General features: G+C 43.8%; 2 protein-coding genes across 3 annotated transcripts; one reads left to right on the forward strand and one right to left on the reverse strand.

The window, feature by feature from the left end:
• The first annotated feature begins 435 nt into the window (after window positions 1–435).
• Window positions 436–7,393, forward strand: LOC120024593 (GDNF-inducible zinc finger protein 1-like). The gene is made up of 7 exons (XM_038968883.1): window positions 436–1,237; window positions 1,351–1,625; window positions 1,838–2,021; window positions 2,263–2,527; window positions 2,676–2,843; window positions 3,047–3,204; window positions 3,321–7,393. Exons 1-7 carry the CDS (start codon window positions 446–448, stop codon window positions 4,101–4,103), a joined length of 2,625 nt encoding a protein of 874 aa, XP_038824811.1. The 5' UTR covers window positions 436–445; the 3' UTR covers window positions 4,104–7,393.
• Window positions 7,394–9,114: 1,721 nt separating this feature from the next.
• On the reverse strand, window positions 9,115–17,861 carry LOC120024345 (beta-soluble NSF attachment protein). Of its 2 annotated transcripts, XM_038968567.1 has the most exons (10): window positions 17,662–17,861; window positions 15,099–15,178; window positions 13,703–13,819; window positions 12,487–12,533; window positions 11,924–12,001; window positions 11,580–11,720; window positions 11,343–11,447; window positions 11,144–11,212; window positions 10,905–10,955; window positions 9,115–10,665 (listed from the first exon to the last, which is right to left on the reverse strand). In XM_038968567.1, the coding sequence occupies exons 1-10, from the start codon at window positions 17,757–17,759 to the stop codon at window positions 10,564–10,566; spliced, it is 888 nt and encodes a 295-aa protein (XP_038824495.1). In that variant the 5' UTR covers window positions 17,760–17,861; the 3' UTR covers window positions 9,115–10,563. The 2 variants fall into 2 exon arrangements, with proteins under 2 accessions (XP_038824495.1, XP_038824494.1); XM_038968566.1 differs by lacking the exon at window positions 12,487–12,533 and having other exon boundaries at window positions 17,662–17,691.
• Between the last annotated feature and the right edge of the window lie 3,749 nt (window positions 17,862–21,610).

Genomic DNA, 21,610 nt, shown 5'->3' on the forward strand with positions numbered 1-21,610 from the left:
ACAACCATCAACTGTTTTTCTGTCTTTGACTAGCTAGTTTATTGCCGTGGCTCAATCTAGTAAGCTTAACGTTAGCTTGATGCTAACTCGCTTGTGTGCTAACGTTACTCCGTTTTGACGGTTGGCCAGTCAAAACATGAGCAGCTGATTGAGTCAAACTCGTTTTTGAGCTTGCCTAGCCAGCTGCTTTTTCCATCTAGCCAACTTGCCAACCACCTAACGTTAGCTATGGCAAGCTAGCCCCAAGCACAGGCCTTAACCATAACGTTATATAGCTAGCAAGCTAAGTGAATATATCTAGCTAGCTAAGGTTACTGTAACGTTATAAGTCCACATGGTCACTCCCCCCAAAAATAAACAAGTTCACTTTAGCCAGGAATGGATTGCTTTGCTACCATTGATCTGTTTTTATAACATTTGTCTATCAGTATCAACAGTATGAACCATGAGTGACCAAGTGGTCCAGCTCTCCTCAGCCTTTCACCATGAGGACATGCTTCAGTCTCTGCACCAGCTCAGACTGCATGGCCACCTGTGTGATGTCACAGTCCAGGTGGACTTCCAGGGTGAGCTGGAAGAGTTTGAGGCTCACCAGGCGGTCCTAGCTGCCTCCAGCGGCTACTTCAAGAACATCCTACTGGCCCCGGACCCACCCAAGAAACTATTCTTGGGGAACGTTCGAACCACTGATTTCACCAGGTTCTTGGAATATGTATACACTGGCAAACTGGAGGTGGATAAAGAGTTTGCTAAAGACAAGATTGGTGTAATACATGAAGTGGCGACACTGTTGGAGTGTAAGAGCCTTGTCCAGGCTTGCAGCTCGGTTCTCGATGAAGGCAGCTTGAGTCTGCACAGGGTTGAAGCGTCCATGTCACAGGACATGGAAGCTGATTTGGATGATGTGGGAGAGGAGGATGTGGCGCTGGGGGTCGGAGTCAACAAAGTTCCCAAAATAGCCTCCACCAAGAGGCTGATTCCTCCAACAAAACCGGAGAGAGGGGAGAAAAGGGCAAAGGTCGCGGTCACAGCCGAGGAGGAGAGGTCAGAGGTGAATAAAGACACTGAGGTCTCTGGGAGGAGGAGTAACAGGCTGGCAGGGCGCAGAGTCTTCATTGACATTCCTAAGAAGAAGTACGTGAGGAAGATGAAGGACCAGACCAAGGCGCAGATGGAAGATCTGCCTGACAACAACACTCAGACAACCAATCAGGGGGAGAACACTGACGACACACAGGTAGGTGCAATGTTGACGTGCTTTGATTTGGCGGATGAGGCGTGTAAGAGCATTTAGAACATCTAGACAAAAGTGTTGTCCAATTGATCTTGACGATTGTTGTTATCACACAGGAGGCAGAAGAGGCCCTTCCAGAGCCGCTGCCTGAAAAAGAGGGGGCGGGACTGGAGTCAACAGACGTTGATGATGAAGATGAGGTGGAAGAGGGAGATATACCGGGGGATTGTCCAGATGACTCCCTCTTCTTGCCCAGCAAGGAAGAGGAGGGTGAGGAGGAGGGAGAGGAGCGTGCCACCAACAGATCATCCAGACGTATTGACACTCAATACAAGTGTGACAAATGTCAACGGACCTTCCACTATGAGAAGAGCTACCTGAAGCACATCAAGTAGGTGGAATTGGATATTACACATCAGTTAGACATTCGTTGGATCATGAATAGGTGGGTTTGAAAATGAGAGAAGACAAATGTAGACCTGTACTGTACAATGTAAAGTGCTTTGAGCACTTGTAAAGGGGTTAGGAAACCTGAATTCTCAACTATTGTCGTTGTTGTTCTGATCGCGTCTCTAATAACTACACTGTTACCATGACCACCAGGACGAGCCACAGTGTGCAGGGGGAGGTGACGTACCGTTGTGACACCTGCCAGCAGACCTTCGCCAACCGCTGCAACCTGAAGATCCACCAGAGACACGTCCACAGTGACGAAAGACTGTTCCCCTGTGACGTCTGCACCAAGACCTTCAAGCGCAAGAAGGACGTGACGCGCCACCGGCGACAGGTTAGGATGGGTCTGAGTCGGAGGATTTGGGACTGCTTTTGTAACACTTTTATGTAGGATTCTCTCGATTCACGCCCTGTTCCCCACGTAGGGCACAACTTTTGACCAGAGCCGTCGGTGGCTAACCCACGTGGGCCTGATCAAATGAAGGGCACTATGTGAAACTGGCATATCCTTTTCAATTTGCTGCAAGACTAATCATTAATTGAGACAATAAATATTGACTCTTTTCTACGTCTAGGTGCACGAGGGAGGCGGTGAGCGGCACACCTGTCTTGTGTGTAACAAGGCTTTGAGCTCTAAGACAGCGTTGACGCTACACGAGAGAACACACACAGGAGACAAGCCCTACTCCTGCACTGACTGTGAAGCCAAGTTCTCCCAGAGCTCAGCCCTCAAGACCCACCGCAGGACTCACACAGGAGAGAAGCCTTTCGCCTGTGACCAGTGTGATGCGAGGTTCACCCAGAACCACATGTTGTCCTATCACAAAAGGGCCCACACAGGTAAGAATTCCACTTCTTACACAGATACACTGTACATTTATTTTAAAGCTGTTAGGGTTGGCTTTTCCTGATTTAATCAGGATTTTTACACTGTTTCTTAGATCTACACAAACCAGTCTAAACCAATCTGTTTTGTTTGGCCTACCAGGAGAGAAGCCTTTTATGTGTGAGAGCTGTGGGAAAAGCTTTGCCTCTAAAGAATACCTGAAACACCACTCTAGAATCCACACAGGCTCCAGGCCTTACAAGTGTGAACAATGTGGTCGGGCCTTCGCCCAGAGAAACTCCCTCCACCAGCATATGAAGATACACACAGGTAACCACTGCGATATTACACCTAATGTAGCCATTTTATTTTCATGCTGACTGCATCGAATGTTACGGTTACTAATCACAAGACACATTGCTACTACCGTTTAATAGTGAGGTATCTTCCATTTTACAGTGAATTATTACCCCTTGAAAATATGTCTGCCTCTGCTGACCCTTGACCTTTAACCTCTGTCTGTTCTGTCTCAGGTGAGCGTCCGTACCACTGTACAGATTGTGATAAGCAGTTCACCCAGCTGAATGCCCTCCAGAGGCACCAGAGGATTCATACAGGGGAGAAGCCCTACATGTGTGGCCTCTGCAACCGTACCTTCACGGACAAGTCCACTGTACGCAGACACACCATGGTGCGTTACTACACTACTGCAACAACACTCGTTTCAATACTAAAATGTGTGTGATACGTCATGTTGGAGACATTGACATGTGCTGCAGATTTGAAGATGTGCACTTTATTCCACAGACTCACGACCAAAACACTCCGTGGAAGAACTACCTGGTGGTCCTCAAGGACAACATGGAGAAAAAGACGAAGAAACCCAGAAGCCTTGGTAGAAAGGTTAAAATAGAGACGGTGGTTCGGGAGGTGGAAGGGGATAGTGGAGCTGGAGGTAGGCTCCAGGAGGGGACCATATTGGTTCCTGGTGAGCCCATCACCCTCTCAGCCAGCTGGGGCGACCCAGGGACCATCGCCCTGGTTAGCCACACCACCCTGGGTGGGTTCACGGTCATCCAGACAGAGATGCCGGCTGGGACCCAGCTACCCATCGTCACCACAGATGGCACCGGGGCCAGTGTCATCTCTCTGGATGGATCCACTGTCTCTGTCCCCTTTACTATCCCTGTCTCTATGTCCTCCATCTCTGTGTCCTCGTCCTCCTCTGGTGTCCTCCCTGTCCAGACTGTGTCTGTCTCTGTCCCAGTCACTGTTTCAGGGGCCATATTTGCCCCAGTTTCAGAGACCAGTCTTTCAACTTCGTGTGTTCTGGAAACTGCGGTGTCGCAGACCATCTTGGCTCCAGATTTGGAAGCTGGGCCTGGTTCAGATATGACGACCATTGCGGATCCTGAGGAGGCAGTTTCAGAGTGTGCCCCGATCTCTGAGGAGTGTGTTACAGTGCAGACATCAGAACTGGAGACTGAGACACAGAGCACTGCTGTCTCTAATGAGGAACAACACAGTGTACCAGAGGACATTGGTACTGTGGAAGACCTGGAGGTGTCCACCGAAGATACTGTGGTGTAGGTTGGCATATATTTCAATGTACACTCCCTTCCATATGTATTAGGGCATTGAAGATAATTCCTTTAATTTGTCTCTATACTCCAGCATTTTGGATTTTGAGGTCAAATGTTTCATGCGAGGCGACGACAGAACACTACCTTTTTTCTGTTTACTAAATGAAAGCACTGTATCGAAATCAAATCAAATGTATTTGTCACATACCCATTTTACAGCTGGTAATCAAGGTGCAGTGAAATGTTTACGCTAGTTCCCTCAATGCGGTACATTAATCAGCAATAACAGTGAAGAGTCAAGTAGAAAATAACAAGTCGTAGAAGAGGTAATATGCATAGTAATAATGGACTGTATTTACACTATGTACAAATATAAAGTGGGTTGTGGATTCAATAGTACTAGAAGAGCAGCATTGAGTGTGTGTTTATTGGTGTTTGTGTGCTTATGGGTGTTTGTGTGTAAGGGTTGAATATGTGTGTAGTCGGTGCAAATCATTTCTAAGGTGCCTAATGCAAATAGTCTCTACGGTGCAGATCTGTGCAGGGGGTCCGCTAGGTTTAGATTTTTAGCAGTGTGATGGCCTGGTGGTAGAAGCTGTCTCTGAGCCTGTTCGTCCGAGACCCAATACTCAGAAGAGACGCTACTGCTAAACCACGGCCGGGGTTGTGATTGAATCATGTCCGGTTCTCTGTGATGTGCACTTCGAGGAACTTGAAGCTTTTTACCCTTCTCCACTGCAGCCCGGTCGATGACAATAGTGGCGTGCTCCTCCCCTTGTTTCCTGTAGTCCATAATCAGCTCCTTGGTTTTGCTGACATTATCGGGAGAGGCTGTTTCCCTGGCACCGCTGACTCTAGTCCCCCCCCCCCATTTGAAGAAGTCATACGTATTTGGACACATTCACTTACAGTGTATTAAAGTCGTCAAAAGTGTAGTATTTGGTCCCATTCAATGACTACGTTAAGCTTGTGACTACAAACTCATTGGATGCATTTGCAGTTTGTTTTGAGTTATGTTTTGACCAATGAACTGAATGGTGAATGGTGTATTGTCATTTTTGAGTAACTTTTATTGTAAATAAGGATGTTTTTTAACATTTCTACATTAATGTGGATGCTACCATGATTATGGATAATCCATGAATGAATCGTGAATAATGATGAGTGAGAAAGTTAGAGGCACAGAGATCATACACCCCCCCCCAAAAAGAAAATGCTGAACTCCCATGTTAATGATCAGGTTAGCAAGTTCTGTAACCTTCTCACTTGTCATTATTCATTCATGATTTTTCTTAATCATGGCATTATCAGGATTCATTCGGAAGTGTTCTGAAACATCTTATCTACTCACTGAGAAATACAATTACTCCATTCACCATTCAGTTCCTATCGGGCAAAACTTAACACAGAATATTAAAATACCCTCAAATAAAAGGTGACATTCTGTACTGTTGCCTCATATGAGACATTTGATCTCAAATCCAAATATGCTGGAGTATAGAGCCAAATTAAAATGTGTAGCTTCACTGTCCAAATACATATGGAAGGGACTATTTATTGTCTATTTATTGGGTCTGAATTCATATTTTATGTCTGTCCTCTACTCTGTTGACGAAAAGTTATGGGGTTGTCTCTTTGAAACTAAGGCTGGGATTGAATCCGGTTGTGGGTTATAGGTATTGCGGCTTTTAACCTCTAAAATATTGAGCTGTTCTGGACAGGTTCCAACTGACATTTTGGTGTACAAAGCCATATGTGAACGTCGTAGGGTCCAGTGCCCGAAAGCTCCATCTGTCTACACTCCGCTACCACTCTCTCAGCAGAACGGAACGGAAGTGTCAGGTTTCAGACCGCACATTTGCATAGGGAGTAACGTGTCACACTTTCTGGCCTATCCAGACAAATAATCGATTTACCCTCCCTCTGGGAGACAGCATAGTGCACAGGTGTCAAACTCATTCCACAGAGGGCCGAGTGGCTGTGGGCTTCGCTCCTCCCTTGTACTTGATTGATGAATGAAGGGCCCTAATTAGTAAGGAACTCCCCACACCTTAATAGCTTAATTGAAAGGAAAAAACTCAAACCTGCTGACACTAGGCCCTCCATGGTAAGAGTTTGACAACCCTGGTCTAGTGCAAGGGTGTTCAACTCTTAAAGGCTCTGCATGGTCAATCCGATGTCTGCGGTGGACGTACAGCATTTACTGCGACACGGCCTCCGCAGAGGTCAGCACGTTCCTACTTCTTCGCGGAGCAGAGCTGTTGTCAAGGAAGTGAGTTTTCTGTTTATACAGGACCTACCGTCAACTATTCATGTCAATGCGGATCTATACAGAGCTATAAGGAGCCCTCCACATTGTTATAACATTTGAGGCACACGGCCGATGCAGTATGGAGTTTGATTTGCAATTGCGTCACATCCTTCCTTACTGAGCCTCCGGCCCACATTTAGGAGCCTGCTGGTTTTCTGTTCTACCTGATAATGAATTGCATACACCCGGTGTCCTAGGTCTAAATCAGTCCCTGATTAGAGGGGGAATAATGAAAGAAAACAGTGGAACTGGCTTTGAGGTCCAGAGTTGAGTTTGAGGGGTCTAGCGAGTCCAACAGTCGTGATTTCATCTCGACGTGATATCTTCAACTGGATTTAGAGCTTTCAACATAAAAAAAAAAATACTGAGTAATTTCATAGAATTGAAAGGAAAGCTTTCTCTTGGTCACAGACGGACACATTCAGTGAGTGAAGTTGTAATGAGTCTGCACACTTTTGAATGGTGTCTCTGTACCTCTTAGTGGGCTTTTAGGAGAAAAGTCTGTCGTCAGTTTTATGAAAAGGTACCGATATTGTACTGCCATTAACCCCTTGAATAAATTTCCGTTGCCCCGTGGAAATCAAATTAGCATAAATACATCTCCATAAAAATCTATCTGTTTAATAAGCTAGAGATGTCTGCATGGGCTGCGTCTCAATCCACCGCATCCGCCGATATAGGCCTTCTGCTTTGAAAGGTGGCCGAGCTACAGCAGTGTTTGTCAGACCATGCGGCATCCCCTAAAATCGGTCTTCTCACATCTGAACAGATTGGGCTACACACTAACATGACCCCTCTATGGAAAGGTGAGTCTCTCACGAACACTTACATTTCGGTTGTTTTGCTCTAGGATGCTCACAAGCCTCGTCTGAAGGTAGCCCAGTACCCGTTAAAAACATTATTGGAAGTACAGTGCTTTTGGAAAGTATTCAGACCCTTTCCCAATTTCTACATTTTGTTACATTACAGCCTTATTCTAAAATGTATTAAATATATTTTTTTCTCATCAATCTACACACAACCCATAATGACAAAGCGAAAACTGTTTTTTTGGAGATGGGAGAACCTTCCAGAAGGACAACACAACCATCTCTGCAGCACTCCACCAATCAGGCCTTTATGGTAGAGTGGCCAGAGATTGGAGATTGCCAAAAGGCACCTAAAGACTCCTAGACTGAGAAACAAGATTCTCTGGTCTGATGAAACCAAGATTAAACTCATTGGCCTGAATGCCAAGCATCACATCTGAAGGAAACCTGACACCATTCCTACGGTGAAGCATGGGGGTGGAAGCATCATGCTGTGGAGCTGTTTTTCAGCGGCAGGGACTGGGAGACTAGTCAGGATCGAGGGAAAGATGAACAGAGCAAAGTACAGAGATATCCTTAATGAAAACCTGCGCCAGAGCGCTCAGACTGGGGCGGAGGTTCACCTTCCAACAAGACAACAACGCTAAGAACACAGCAAAGACAATGCAGGAGTGGCTTCGGGACAAGTCTCTAAATGTCCTTGAGTGGCCCAGCCAGAGCTCAGACTTGAACCCGATCGAACATCTCTGGAGAGACCTGAAAATAGCTGTGCAGCGACGCTCCCCATCCAACCTGACAGAGCTTGAGAGGATCTGCAGAGAAGAATGGGAGAAACTCCCCAAATACAGGCGTGCCAAGTCTCTAGCGTCATACCCAAGAAGACTCAAGGCTGTAAGTGCTGCCAAAAGTGCTTCAACAAAGTACTGAGGAAAGGGTCTCAATACCTATGTAAATGTTATATTTCAGTTTTTTATTTTAAATACACATTTGAAAAAATTACAAAAAAACAGATTTTGCTTTGTCATGTGGTATTGTGTGTAGATTGAGGGAGGGAAATGTTATCCATTCTAGAATAAGGCTGTAACGTAACATTTGGGAAAAATCAGGTGGTCTGAATACTTTCCAAATGCACTGTATATATGGAAGTAGTTTAGTGACAAAAGGGGTTTAATATGTCAACAACAAAAAGTTTCCAGTTCTTATATCTCTCAGCTGTAGGACAGAAACTTCTGTTTTCCATGAATCTGTTATCAATGTGTTTTGTATAGGCTAAAAGTAAGGCCAAAGTCAATATATCAAATAATTAGATATTTTTTTATACTTAAAGGGGACCTACAATTCTAAATCTAATAGCTAAGATGGTATTACCATCTTAAAACAATTACACATGTTAGCTTAGTAAGTTGTTTATTTGATTGTTCCTATATTTAGAAAAAACATGTCATTTTAAGCCCCACTTTTGTTGAATAGGAAAAAAATATATTTTCTTAATACAAATATTATGTATTTGAGCTTGCATCAAGTGAGTACACAAAATGTATAACCATTTTTACCAGAAAGGTGAGTTCCAGACCTAAAACTAAGCTATAAATAAATGGTAAGGTTGCAATCTTGTGAAAAAAATAATTGTTTGGGTATAAATGTATCATTCAAGGCAATGATCCCACAGAGATCCCATTCACGGTCGACGCGGCATATGTTGGCTTAATCTGAAAACGCTGCAAGGTTTATAACGCGCAATCAGAATCTCTGCCTTAGTATGCTTAATTCATGGTTTCTTTTGTGTAACACGTTTTGACATTTACTCCTAACATCACTAATACAAATTAAAATATACATGCACATATCATATTCAAATTGTGTGGACTAAGTTTTCGACAAACGGCAATATCAGTAGAGACCCACAGAATGATAATGATTTTATTTAGTTCATTTTCAGACACAGACCAAATAAAACAGAAAATAGCACCATTCCATCTGAAAGAAGCTTGATCTGCAGGCTGACTGCCCCCTACGTTGTGGGGCACTCAGTAGAAACCTTGTCGCAGTTCACTACTAGGTAATGTTGCACAACACTATTACCTATACACACAAAGAAATGCAGCTCTGCTAGTGGCCAGCAAGAGGATGCACTAGCATACACCAACATGGTTACAACTTCACAACACATAGTACATCAACATGAGTGACAATGGAAGAACAAGCTGGAGTTCAGAAATGAAACTGCTCTTACAAGAGGGCAAGGGATATTCTTAGCTTTTTCTTCTTAGCTCTGCGTTTAAAAAAATCATTTACAAGCAGAATTAGGAAGTCGCCTCACATATTCTGTATTATTACACAATCTGCCTAAGAAATATGGAAAAAATGCTAACTAAGCAAAATATACTTTCTGGCCATGTCTTGATTGTAAATAAATTGTATTTGTATCAATTGTCCATTTCAAGAATAAGATTTTTTTTAAATATGAAACAATTCATTGTGTCATCTCAGGCTGGAATACCTTTGTTTACAAGAACCATTTATGATATAAGTAATGGACATTTCCCTTCTAAGACTTTTCAGTTGGAAGCCAAGCAAAGACAATGGAAATATATATTTAAAATACTCATTTCTAGATGAAAGGTCACATCTGTTGAACCTAATAGAATAATGAATTACAGCTGTACAAATCATGCCGTGTGTGCGCTCAATACTAACATCAGTGATCAATGCCTTAGTATTAGAATGCCTCTGCCCTTCTCAGAAGTTTACTCACCACTAAACAGGAAACGTATCAGATCTATCCTCCAGAAAGAGGAGCGACTGGATCCACATCCTAACTAGAGTTTGGCGATAATAAGAGAGCACTGATATTATAATAGAATTCAACAGAGTATACATAGTCTTTATAACGACCTACACCAGGGGTAGGCTACTAGATTCAGGCGCAGGATCATTTTTGTAGTAGTGGATGGTTTCGGGGCCAGAACATAATTCTAATAATTTGTACACTGCAAAATTACCACAACTAAGCCCAAAAAGAGATTGTATTTGAAAATAATAATTTCACACCTTCATTACATTGATACACGATCGCCTATCCCTTTTTTAATTTGTGGGAATACTTGGGAACAGATTTACTAAATTAAACAAATTGTTTAGCTGACCAAAACCTCAAATCCATCCCCAAAAGTCAGACCCCTGGCCTAGACATTGCAGCGGATTTAACTAACTGGACATTCTGCATGTAAGAACCTGGACTGAGTCATTGCACAAAAACAATATGGGATGAGTAAGGGGTGAAGTAGTGGAGAGGGGTGGCATGCCATGTGTGCGCCCCGCGGTGCTGTGTTCCCCCTGGCGTGGTCTCACTTCAGGTCTCCCTCGTCCCCTTGGATGGTCTTCTTGATGCGCAGCAGCATGGTGGTCTGCCATTGGTCCAGACGAGAGATGGAGTCAAACTCTTTAATCTGAGGAAGGTTGAAAGGGAATAAGATTAAATCTAAGCACCTGTTCATACACTAAAAGGAATCCATGCTTTCTTTCCTTAAATAATTACTGATCTGGCATGACTGGATTTGTGAATGCCATGTACTGGAGTCAATGGCTTTCACCAATCCAATGGTAGGCAACGACATCAGACCTACATTTTTTTTCAAAAAGGGAAAAAGCAGCCCGCCCTGTGAATCAATGAGCCATTTAGACTTACTGCTTCTGTGAAAGCTTCACAGTTTTGTTCCTCATGAGCATCCAGGAGTTTCTGTAAAACAGTGATTTACAGTAGCTTGTCAGATTGCTTCTGCAAAATGGCTGTCGTGCAGGTGCTACACAGTAGTAGTGGATCTAGTGAACTTTGCACAATATAACTTTAATATATTACCATGATCAACACCATAAAGGGATACAATTAACAAATCGAAGGCTTTAGAGATGGGGTCAGTGACATACCTTCAACAGCTTGCACTCTCTTGAGTCAGAGAAAGCTGGGAACATCTCTTCGTACTTCTCGACAGCAAGCTGCAGAAAAGAAAAAAATGAAATGCAGTTTTCCTTCATACAAAGCACTAAGTCAGAGGACTGCTTCATTTACAAATCTGAACGGCACTGAACCCCTTATGGTCTAGGTGACATGGCGCTGCCGACTGACTTTGGCGTTAAGTTCATCCACGATGAAGTGACACAGAGAGGCTTTGAAGAAGTACTCTTTGGCGCTGTATTTCAGCAGGGGGTTATCCATGGTGCTGGATCCAACCTGGTAACACACACACACGAACACGGTCAATTCACTGGGTTCATCCATTTTCATTGGGAAACCATTGATATACAAATCAGTTTCTGTTCAGACACACGTGCACCAACAAGCATCCCGAGGTGACACACACACCTGTTCGTAGATCTCGATGGCCTTTGCGTACTGTTCCAACTGAGCGGCGTAGGCCCCCACCTTCAGTAGACACTTGTTTGCAGAACTGTTGGACTCCTCTCCTTTGTAGTAGTCTGCCGCCTGCTCATAGTGGGCGATGGCCTAGAGCAGGACCAGGGGGAATGGGAACCAAAACACTGAGTCGAGGTCCAGAAAATGCTAAATAATGGAATTTTCTTTCTAATGTAAACCAATAAGGAAATGAGACAGCGAGAAATTGGTAAACTATTCCAAGTCTTCAGACACCTTAGTTGTCCAATAACCATATACGACGACACACGCGCACAAACACATTCAATACGCACCTTCTCTATATCCACCAGTTCTGACTCGTAGATCTCTGCGATGGTGATGTGGTGTTTGGCTGCGATGGTGAACCGTCCCTGGACGAGCCAAAACACAGGAATCAATACTGGGGCCGGGAGTTTTACCTTACTACGTGACCAGACCAGGAAATACTCTGGACCCTGATCGTTACTAAGTGGCTTTAGAGAGAGGAGAGACATCACTACTAAACTGGCTTGACAGAGAAGCCAAGTACTTTCAGATGTAGCCTGGGTCACAATACAAACGTTGCAGTTGAAATGGCCTTCGTCAGCTACTCCCCGCAATACATCACCCTCTTTTGAAACAGAGAGGAGCATCTTCAAGGGGGCTGGGCTATACTATAGGGAGAGTGCCATAGAGAGAATAGCATTGGAATGAAATAGTAGAACCTGCATTATCAGACCAGTTTTACAACCACAGCCAAAAGGATCAATTCTGACAAGGAAAGTAATCAGTCATTCATGAACACTGGTGATGAACCATGACAATGTATTATATGTTTCAGGCCGTGCATGTCCCCGTCTGTGAGCGTCTGTCTTACCATGTCTGTGTATATATCAACAGCTGCGTTCAAGCACTTGATAGCCTCTATTGGCAGCATTAAAGGAAGAGGGGAGAGTTAGAGTGACAGACAGTATTAGGGTAGGTTAGATGCATACATACGTCAAAAGGAGATTTCAGAAAATTGGAAAGAAGTGAAAGAAACAATGCCGGGCGCTTGCGTTACGATTCTCTCGTAGATCAAGGTTGCATAACATTACATCTTATTTCTCCTTGTGGCTGCCTGGGTATTTCATCTACAGTAGGTTATAATTCCATCACCACCGGTGGGTGGGTGTATTATTAAATCCACTCTCGACAACATGGCAGGCTAACCTCAATAATAACCATCCCAGGGCTGGTACTCCAGCCCCAACTTTCTACAATTTTAATCATACCAAAAGGTAAAGAGGAGAGCCCACTGGAGCTACTCAATTCTACTCAGTAAATATTTATTGAACGGTACTCAAGGGCAATTTTTTTGCAATAAAGTCACAGTTTAATATAGTTAAGCAATAAGGCACGAGGGCATGTGGTATATGGCCAATATACCACAGCTAAGGGCTGTTCTTAGACACGACGCATCGCAGAGTGTATGGACACAGCCCTTAGCAGTGGTATATTGGCCATTTACCACAAATCCCTGAGGTGACCTTATTGCTATTATAAACTGGTTACCAACGTAATTAGAGCAGTAAAAATAAAATGTTTTGTCATACCCATGGTATATGGTCTGATATACCACGGCTGTCAGCCAATCAGCATTCAGGGCTCAAACCACCTAGTTTATAGTCAGTAATATAGCATGGCTCTCTCCCCTCTGACCCCGGAGCAGATGGTTGGCACACATGTCAGATGCAAACAAGACAACCTATACAGGGTGGCCTGATTTCTGACACAGTACCAGAAAGACTTGGACTTATCGTGTGTAACACTAAGAAATGACTGGGAATTCTAACTCATTATCACTCTCTAGCTTCTCCGTAGAGCCCATTCTGCTCAAGTTATCGTTCCAGAGCCACAACTCCCACTGCTGCCTGTGTGGATCTGACTGACACATACCACAGACTTCTATTAGCCCTGGAAAATGTGCAGCAGTTTTTGCTACTTTCACAAGGGACTGAAATGTAGTCAACTAAAAGTTAAAGGAGGCTGTTTGAGGTCAATTACTGTAGCCTAAAAGGCCCAGTTTGGCTTTTTGGTGTGCGGTATCTCACCGCTGGGGTCTGCCTTTTTGAAAGCGTTTCCTGCATCGATGAAGCTGGTGGCCGAGTCGTGTTTGTTCTGGAGCTGCATGTGGATCCGGGCCGCCTGGCAGAAGGCATTACCAGCAGCTGGAGACACACACAAACAAATTTAACCTCAACATAAAGCAAATCCATTGCACCTTGTTCCTCAAGGCCGTCCAAGAATAGTGCTGTGCAATTACAGAAGGAGTCACACAGCTAAAATGACTCCAAAACAGTGACTCCAGCCACACAGAGTGGGCAGCACACACCGCCAGTCTTTCATGTGTGTATGCTACTGTTAATTAAACACGTCAACCTAGTGCCGATTCACTATATTTTTGCATATTTCTGACACTGAATGTTATCAGATCTTCAACCAAAATTCGAATATTAGATAAATGGAACCCGAGTGAACAAATAACACTGATACTTGTTTCATTTGTTGAATTAATGCAACACCCAATGCCCCAGTGTGAAAAAGTAATTGCCCCGACACTCAATAGACTGGTTGTGACACCCTTAGCTGAAACGACTGCAACCAAACGCTTCCTGAATTTGATCAGTCTCACATCCCTGTGGATACATTTTGGCCCGCTCTTCCATGCAGAACTGCTTTAACTCAGCGACATTTGTGGGTTTTTGCACGTGAACTGCTAGTTTCATGTCCTGCCACAACATCTTAAAATCACATTTAGGTCTAGACTTTGACTAGGCCATTCCAGAACTTTAAACATGTTGCTTTTCAGCCATTCTGGTGTAGACGTGCTTGTGTGTTTTGGATAACTTTCTTGCTGCAGGACCCAGCTGCGCTTCAGCTCACAGACGGATGGCCTGACATTCTCCTGTAGAATTAATGAGCAGAATTCATGGTTCCTTCAGTGATGGCAAGTCGTCCAGGTCCTGAGGCAGCGAAGCATCCCCAAACCATCACGCTTCCGCCACCATGACCGTTGCTACGAGGTTCTTAATGTGGAATGCAGTGTTCGGTTTTCGCCAGACACAACAGGACCCATGTCGTCCAAAAGGTCGAACCAAATTTGTCAATAAGCACCTGGATGATCGTCAAGACTCCAGGAAGAATGTTCTATGGATAGATTCCGTTTATCTAATATTAGGTTTTGGTTAAAGATCTGACAACATTCCATGTCCAGGATATGAAAGAAAATGACAAAAGGGGGCAGAAAGGGAGCAAATACTTTTTCACAGCACTGTATAGTCAATTCTTCCCATACTGACAGCATTTAACGCTTTAGTTTTAATTACTACCTTCGTCAGAGACGCACGCGCGCACCTCAACTCTGACACAACGTGCAACCACTAATGGGCTAATCGTTCAATCAAGGTCAACCATGTTTAGTGTGAAATAGAGCAGACAGAAGTGTACCGTTCCAGTTCTTGGCCATCTTGAACATGTTGGCTGCTCTGCAGTACATTTCGCAAGCCTCTTCAACTTTATGAGGTCCACTGGAGAGAGAAGAGAGCAAAATACATAGGGTTAACACACAAGACTCAAACTTATGCCACGTAATGATACAGTTTTAGATGTGGGTGAAGTTGCTAATATAGGAAAAGACTACAATGCAGTGCTTTCATCAACCAAGCACTTTCATTATTGACCAGACCCCTTATGCTGAGAGAGAAGACAGTCAGCCGGCCATGTTGGATGGTGGTGCCGGTATAGATCTCCCAGTCTCTCTCTCCCTGACCCCATGGGAATGTCCTCCAACTCTTGACTAATGATGCTCTAGCTGTCCAATCAGTCACTAACCAGGTTTCCATCCAACCTTTTTTTGCGCGTAAAGTACATGTCGGATATTTTAAATTTGCGGCAGGCCTGATGGAAGCAGCAAATTTGTATGTAAACTTTCCGACAAAACTAAATACGCTAGACAAGGTGGATCTTGGTGTCGGTATAATGTATTATGTGAGAAATGGTGGTGGAAACCCCTTTATGTAGAAACATTGATATAATAACCATAATATGGAAGCAAACTTGGGAGTCACGCGACAAAATATCGTGTGGTCCTCCCACTACGACTCGGGAATGCATGCAGTTTATTAGGCTACAGATGTTATGATGAACTTCACAGGGTGGTGAATGTGCACAGCGATGAGCTTAATTATCCTTTCCAATAAATATCCAGGGTCTTATTCTAGTGACATCATGACCGATGCTTGGCTGCAGTTTGACAAATAAAAAGAAACTTGCTCTCATCATGTAGTATCTCGTACGTCTGTAAGTTAACAATGAAGAAAGGTACGGCGGAAGTTTATGCAGGAGGGCTTTATAAACAAAAAGAGAGTGTAACGCATCGATCTACCAGACTTCAAAGAGGGCCAGTCTACTTTCATTTACAGAATGCAATGATGTGTACTGAACCTATCACTCGTAATAAAGCAAGTACGCTATGATAAACATCCCATGGCTTCAATACAGCGGCACCTGCATTCCTATAGACAATATCGCCATAGTCTATAAAATCGGTATGAAAGTCGACTGCCATTTAATGAAAGGCTTTAGGCCTACCTCAATCTGATATGATCCTCATACAGCACGTTAATGGTTGTTCACCGGGTATAGTACAGTAGAAAGGCTGTTCCCAAAGCCAGACATACAGGTAGTCTTTTCTCTAACGATGGAGAGTTAGAAGTGTCAGATTTAGACCTCTCCATTGCTTTCACCTTACTGGCCCTTTTGAGAGCCATTTCATTAAGAATACTATTGGATGGCTGCCAGGTACTGAATGCAGTGAATCTTAGTGTGTGTACACCAAATTTCTTCTCTTCACTGATATGGTATGATTAGGGCCCCGTGTTTTGGGCAATCATGTCACAAATTGTCAAAGGGGACAGTTTGATGAAAAAGTTAAATAAAAGGTTAAAATCCAAGCATGTCACATGATTGTGCAAGACAGGACCCTAGGTAGGGTACAGACAGACAGGTAACGATGGTTAGATACTACTGCACTGTCGGAGCCAGGAACACAAGCATTTCGCAACACCCACAATAACATCTGCTAAATATGTGTATGTGACCAATATAATTTAATAAGGCTGCCAAATAGACATCAAAAGCTGACTGGTTAGATACACCAGAGACTGGAACAGGACTGACCTGCATTGCAGTGGCCTTGGAACTGGCAGACACACCTACTCCTAAATCCTACTATTGGAATAAATTACAGGCAAATGCATTCATAAATACAGCACACACAAAGGTGGCATATAGGATTACACTTCATAGAAATGGTTAAATTAGTCAAGACCGAATTGGTGTGCTGTATCAGATGGCCCGATGTGACTAAGAATTTAAAAAACGCAAAAGAATCATAAAAATGTATGCATGGAGAGTAATCGCCTGCCTTTGGGATGTTACTTAGCCTTCATGGCACAGGCCCAAGAGTCGTGACCTGCTTCTAAGTTGTTTACATTCACTTGAAGGGAATAATGTAACTGATTTGTGGCAGACAATAAATAGTAAGTTACTTACTAAGTGTACGTGCACAAATCATCCAAAGGTGGTTAGTTAGATATTTAGAATCAGAGCCACTGCCCAAATGACAGATTTGCCATTACCTGCATATTTCAAGGATTAGATTCGCTAATTTTGCTAATTAGAAGGCGCAATGCTAGCTAGCTAACGTTACTATAGCTGGTTAAACATAGACTGTCTGCAGAAGCATGCATGAGGTTATAGCTAGCAACTAGTTAGTTGTTTTAATGGCAAATGTTTACTATGGCATGCTTAGAGGATGTCCATTGTCACATAACGACATATTGTAGCATCATAAAGCTAGCTACATACGATGGCATGGTGCCAAAGAGTCATCTCTAATGGTAAACAGCTCTGTGATAATACCCAGAGACTGAGTTAGCATGCGGACTGATGATAAACTAGCTAACGAACGTTAGCTTTATTGACATCGTCGTTGCTGAAGCATTCTTACCCAAACATGCCTCCCAAGAATGAGCCAGACGTTTTCACTTTCTTGTCAGCGTCAGCCATCAGCTGAATCGCTTCCTTCTCTTTCCCAGAGTTGTCCATTCTCTGATTAGAACAATGCAAATACTAACGTTAAGTAGCAGTCAGAAAAATAATACCAGCATTCGATTCTAGTAATGAAGGATTACAGTCGATGGTTTTATTTAGCGTAGGCGTGCCTTTGCAGTAGCCAAGAGAATCATGGTACTTTGAGTTTCCATCTAGGCAAAAAAAACTTGACCTTGTATGCAGTTAAACTACAACTCCCATCTGAAAAACAAATAAATTAAAGCCCCTGTTACGTAATATTTCACACACTTTAGTTAAGTCATAAATTATACTCGTGCTTTGACACCTTTCTGATTTTAGAACAAAACAAATTCTGGGAAGCAAAATAGCTCCTATCATGGCAATGAGAAATTAACAAATACATTTTGAGTCTGTTTACGTCATTGCGCACCTTGTTAGGATTTATGTTTATGCACTATAGCCTGCTACCATATTGTATGAAGATGAATATTGTTTTGTTACATCTGCATTGTTTGTGTGTGTGTGTATGTGTGTAAAGACTGAGCAACATAGAGTGACATGCTATAAAAGCTGTGGTCAATCTGGAGAGGGGAGGGGTGCATATCTCCAGGCCAACCAGGGAGGGTAGGACACTGGACAATACCATATTAGGAACTGTTTGAGTGTAGCATCTGGGGAGCGGAACAAGACAGATCTAATCTACCCAAAGACCAGATGCGGACACCTGCGAGCACCAAGGGACTGGGACCAGTCTGAGTGCCAGCGATAGGCTGAGCAAAGTTTAAACCACGCTCAGCCTCTACTGTGATAGGCCAACGGACGGGTTGGAAATATGGCTGGAAATATGTCATAGTATAATAACTGTTGTTTGCGCACATTCCAGAGTTCTCCGTTTTACCCTGCGCGGTGATACAGCGAACCCGTATATACGAAAATTGCATTTGCCAGTTATTGCTTGCGTTAATTAAACATAGTTAAAGAAAGTTAGCAGACCTTCCTTTTTATTTATCCTGATACCGGATTCGAATAACGCAGGGCTTACAACCTGCTGGCGCTTATTAACACATGGCTAAAAACCTGTACCACATACATACCACAAACCACCCCAGTCACGATGTAATGGGCATGCATAGAGCTAAAGTGAAATACAGGCACCCCCTTCCCTCCATCTGCATTCTTTCAAACATTTTAATTTACATGCTCCATACATGTTGACACAACAACACAAAGAATTGCACTCCACACTGCCCTCTCCCACCTGGATAAGAGGAACACCTACGTGAGATTGTTGTTCATTGACAACAGCTTAGTGTTCAACACCATAGTGCCCTCCAAGCTCAGGACCCTGGGACTGAACACCTCCCTCTGCAACTGGAACCTGGACTTCCTGATGGGCCGCCCCCAGGTGGTGAGGGTAGGCACCCACACATCGGCCAAGCTGACCATCAACACAGGGACCCCTCAGGTGTGCGTGCTTAGTCCCCTCCCGTACTCCCTGTTCACCCATGACTGCGCACGACACCAACACCATCATTAAGTTTGCTGAAGAGCACGACGGTGGTAGGCCTGATGACCGACAACGATGAGACAGCCCGTAGGGAGGAAAAGGGGGGGGTACCTAGTTATACAACTGAATACCTTCAACTGAAATGTGTCTTCCGCATTTAACCCAATCCCTCAGAGAGGTGCGAGGGGCTGCCTTAATCGACATCCTCGTCTTCGGCGCCCGGGGAACAGTGGGATAACTGCCTTGCTCAGGGGCAAAACAACCGATTTTTTACTTGTCAGCTCGGGATTCGATCCAGCAACCTTTTGGTTACTGGCCCAACGCTCTAACCACTAGGCTACCTGCCGCCCCCTGAGGGAGGTCAGTGACCTGGCAGTGTGGTGCCAAGACAACAAACTTTCCCTCAAAGTCAGCAAGACAAAGGAGACGATTTTGTCCCCGCAGTGGCGCGGTTCGAGAGCTTCCTCTGTGTCCACATCACTAAGAAATTAACATGATCCACACACACCACCACTGTCATGAAGGAACGACAATGCCTCTTCCCCCCTCAGGAGACTGAAAAGATTTGGCACAGGCCCTCAGATCCTCAAAAGGTTGCACCGAGAGCATCTTGACTGGCTGCATTACGTATGATCGCAAGGCACTTTTTCATCTTTATTTATTATTTCACATTTATTTAACCAGGTAGGCTAGTTGAGAACAAGTTCTCATTTACAACTGCGACCTGGCCAAGATAAAGCAAAGCAGTTCGACACATACAACACTACCGCAAGTGTGTAAGGCCCAGCACATCACTGGGGCCGAGCTCCCTGCCATCCAGGACCTCTATACCAGCTGGTGTCAGAGGAAGGCCCTAAAAATTGTCAAAGAATTCAGCCACCCAAGTCATAGACTGTTCCCTCTGCTCCCGTACAGCAAGCAGTACCAATAGACCAAACCTGGAACCAACAGGACCCTGAACAGCTTCTAACCCCAAGCCATAAACCTACTAAATAGCTACCCAGACTATCTGCATAGACCCTCCTTTGCACTAACTCTTTTGACTCATCACATACGCTGCTGCTACTGCTGCTTATTGTCTATCCTGTTGCCTAATAACTTTATCCCTACCTACATGTCACAGGAGACTGCTGATGGGAGGACGGCTCATAATGGCTAGAATGGAATGAATGGTATCAAACACATTGAAACCATGTGCTTGATGCGTTCCATTTCAGAAATTACTATGAGCCCGCCCACCCCATTTAACGCGCCACCGGCCGCCTGTGCTACTTGTACATATATACACCTCAATTACCTCATAACCCTGCACATCGACTCAGTACTGGATGCCCGTGTACATATATCCAAGTTATCTTTGCTCATTGTGTAATTATTCCTTGTGTTTTCTTTCTATTATTTTTCTCTCTGCATTGTTGAAAGGACCTGTAAGTAAGCATTTCACTGTTAGTTTACAAAACGAGTTAGAATATGGCCAATTAGAAAATCATTTCACTTTATTCTACTCAAGTAATTACTCAGCACATTTTTTATAATATTGATGAAAAAAAAAAAAAAAGCATATTTCAATGTCATAAAATATTTTGTTTACATGTATCCCTTTCCCACCCCTCTCCCTACTCCCCTTCCACACAAATTATTGTAAGTATTTCATTTCATTTAGAGGGATCTTTTTACAGTTTTCTTATAAGTTTCACTATCTTACCCTCAAATCCTCCAAGAGCCGGTCTGCTGGCACCAGGGGCCGTTCTCCCGGACCAAAAAGTATTCCTAACAGACTATACATTTAAAAAAAAAAAGTAAGACAGCCCCGGGAGAACAAACAGGTTCTAGGAATGTGATTTTAATCATATACACACACAAAAAAAATGTCACATCCATATTTTGCAGGGTTGCCTCTACAGGGTTACAAAATAGTCATTTTCAAACAGCAACAACCAGATGCTCGGTTGGTTATGGGTTGGCAAACCCCTTCAACATTCACACTCATCTCCGATAAACCGTGCAAAAACGTAATATGCATTCTGAAAGAACGCCAAATTAGACACCCAGGATTTGCTCAAATGCATGGCTCCGATTGTGTTACTCTGGGAGTGTCAGAATAAAGTTGACAGCTCATAGGTCCAGCTGTGCTTGTGTGGTGACAACTGCTCGACCCTGTCCACTAGACTAGTACAGGTGCTGCACATCTCCTGGAAACAGCACTTCAGTGCCAACACAAACATGGCGACTTGCCAAGGGAGAGGGAGTCAGTCAACGTACACCCAAGACAAAGTGACAGTTGGTGAGAATGTTTCAGGCAAAAACTAAAAGGCCTCTAGTGGATGTAAATTCATAACAAAAACCCAACATTATTTCTCTAATAAAAGCACTCATA

This window comes from Salvelinus namaycush, chromosome 29, assembly GCF_016432855.1.
Source record: "Salvelinus namaycush isolate Seneca chromosome 29, SaNama_1.0, whole genome shotgun sequence".
NCBI lineage: Eukaryota > Metazoa > Chordata > Actinopteri > Salmoniformes > Salmonidae > Salvelinus > Salvelinus namaycush.

Coding starts and splice junctions, on each gene's coding strand:
- LOC120024345 (XM_038968567.1), bottom strand. CDS start 17,759: ATGGACAACTCTGGGAAAGAGAAGGAAGCGATTCAGCTGATGGCTGAC. Junction 11,721..11,923: donor AACTGGTGGATATAGAGAAG/GTGCGTATTGAA, acceptor GTCCTGCTCTAG/GCCATCGCCCACTATGAGCA. Junction 11,448..11,579: donor CCATCGAGATCTACGAACAG/GTGTGTGTGTCA, acceptor GTGTGTTACCAG/GTTGGATCCAGCACCATGGA.
- LOC120024593 (XM_038968883.1), top strand. CDS start 446: ATGAGTGACCAAGTGGTCCAGCTCTCCTCAGCCTTTCACCATGAGGAC. Junction 2,844..3,046: donor GCATATGAAGATACACACAG/GTAACCACTGCG, acceptor GTTCTGTCTCAG/GTGAGCGTCCGTACCACTGT. Junction 3,205..3,320: donor CTGTACGCAGACACACCATG/GTGCGTTACTAC, acceptor TTTATTCCACAG/ACTCACGACCAAAACACTCC.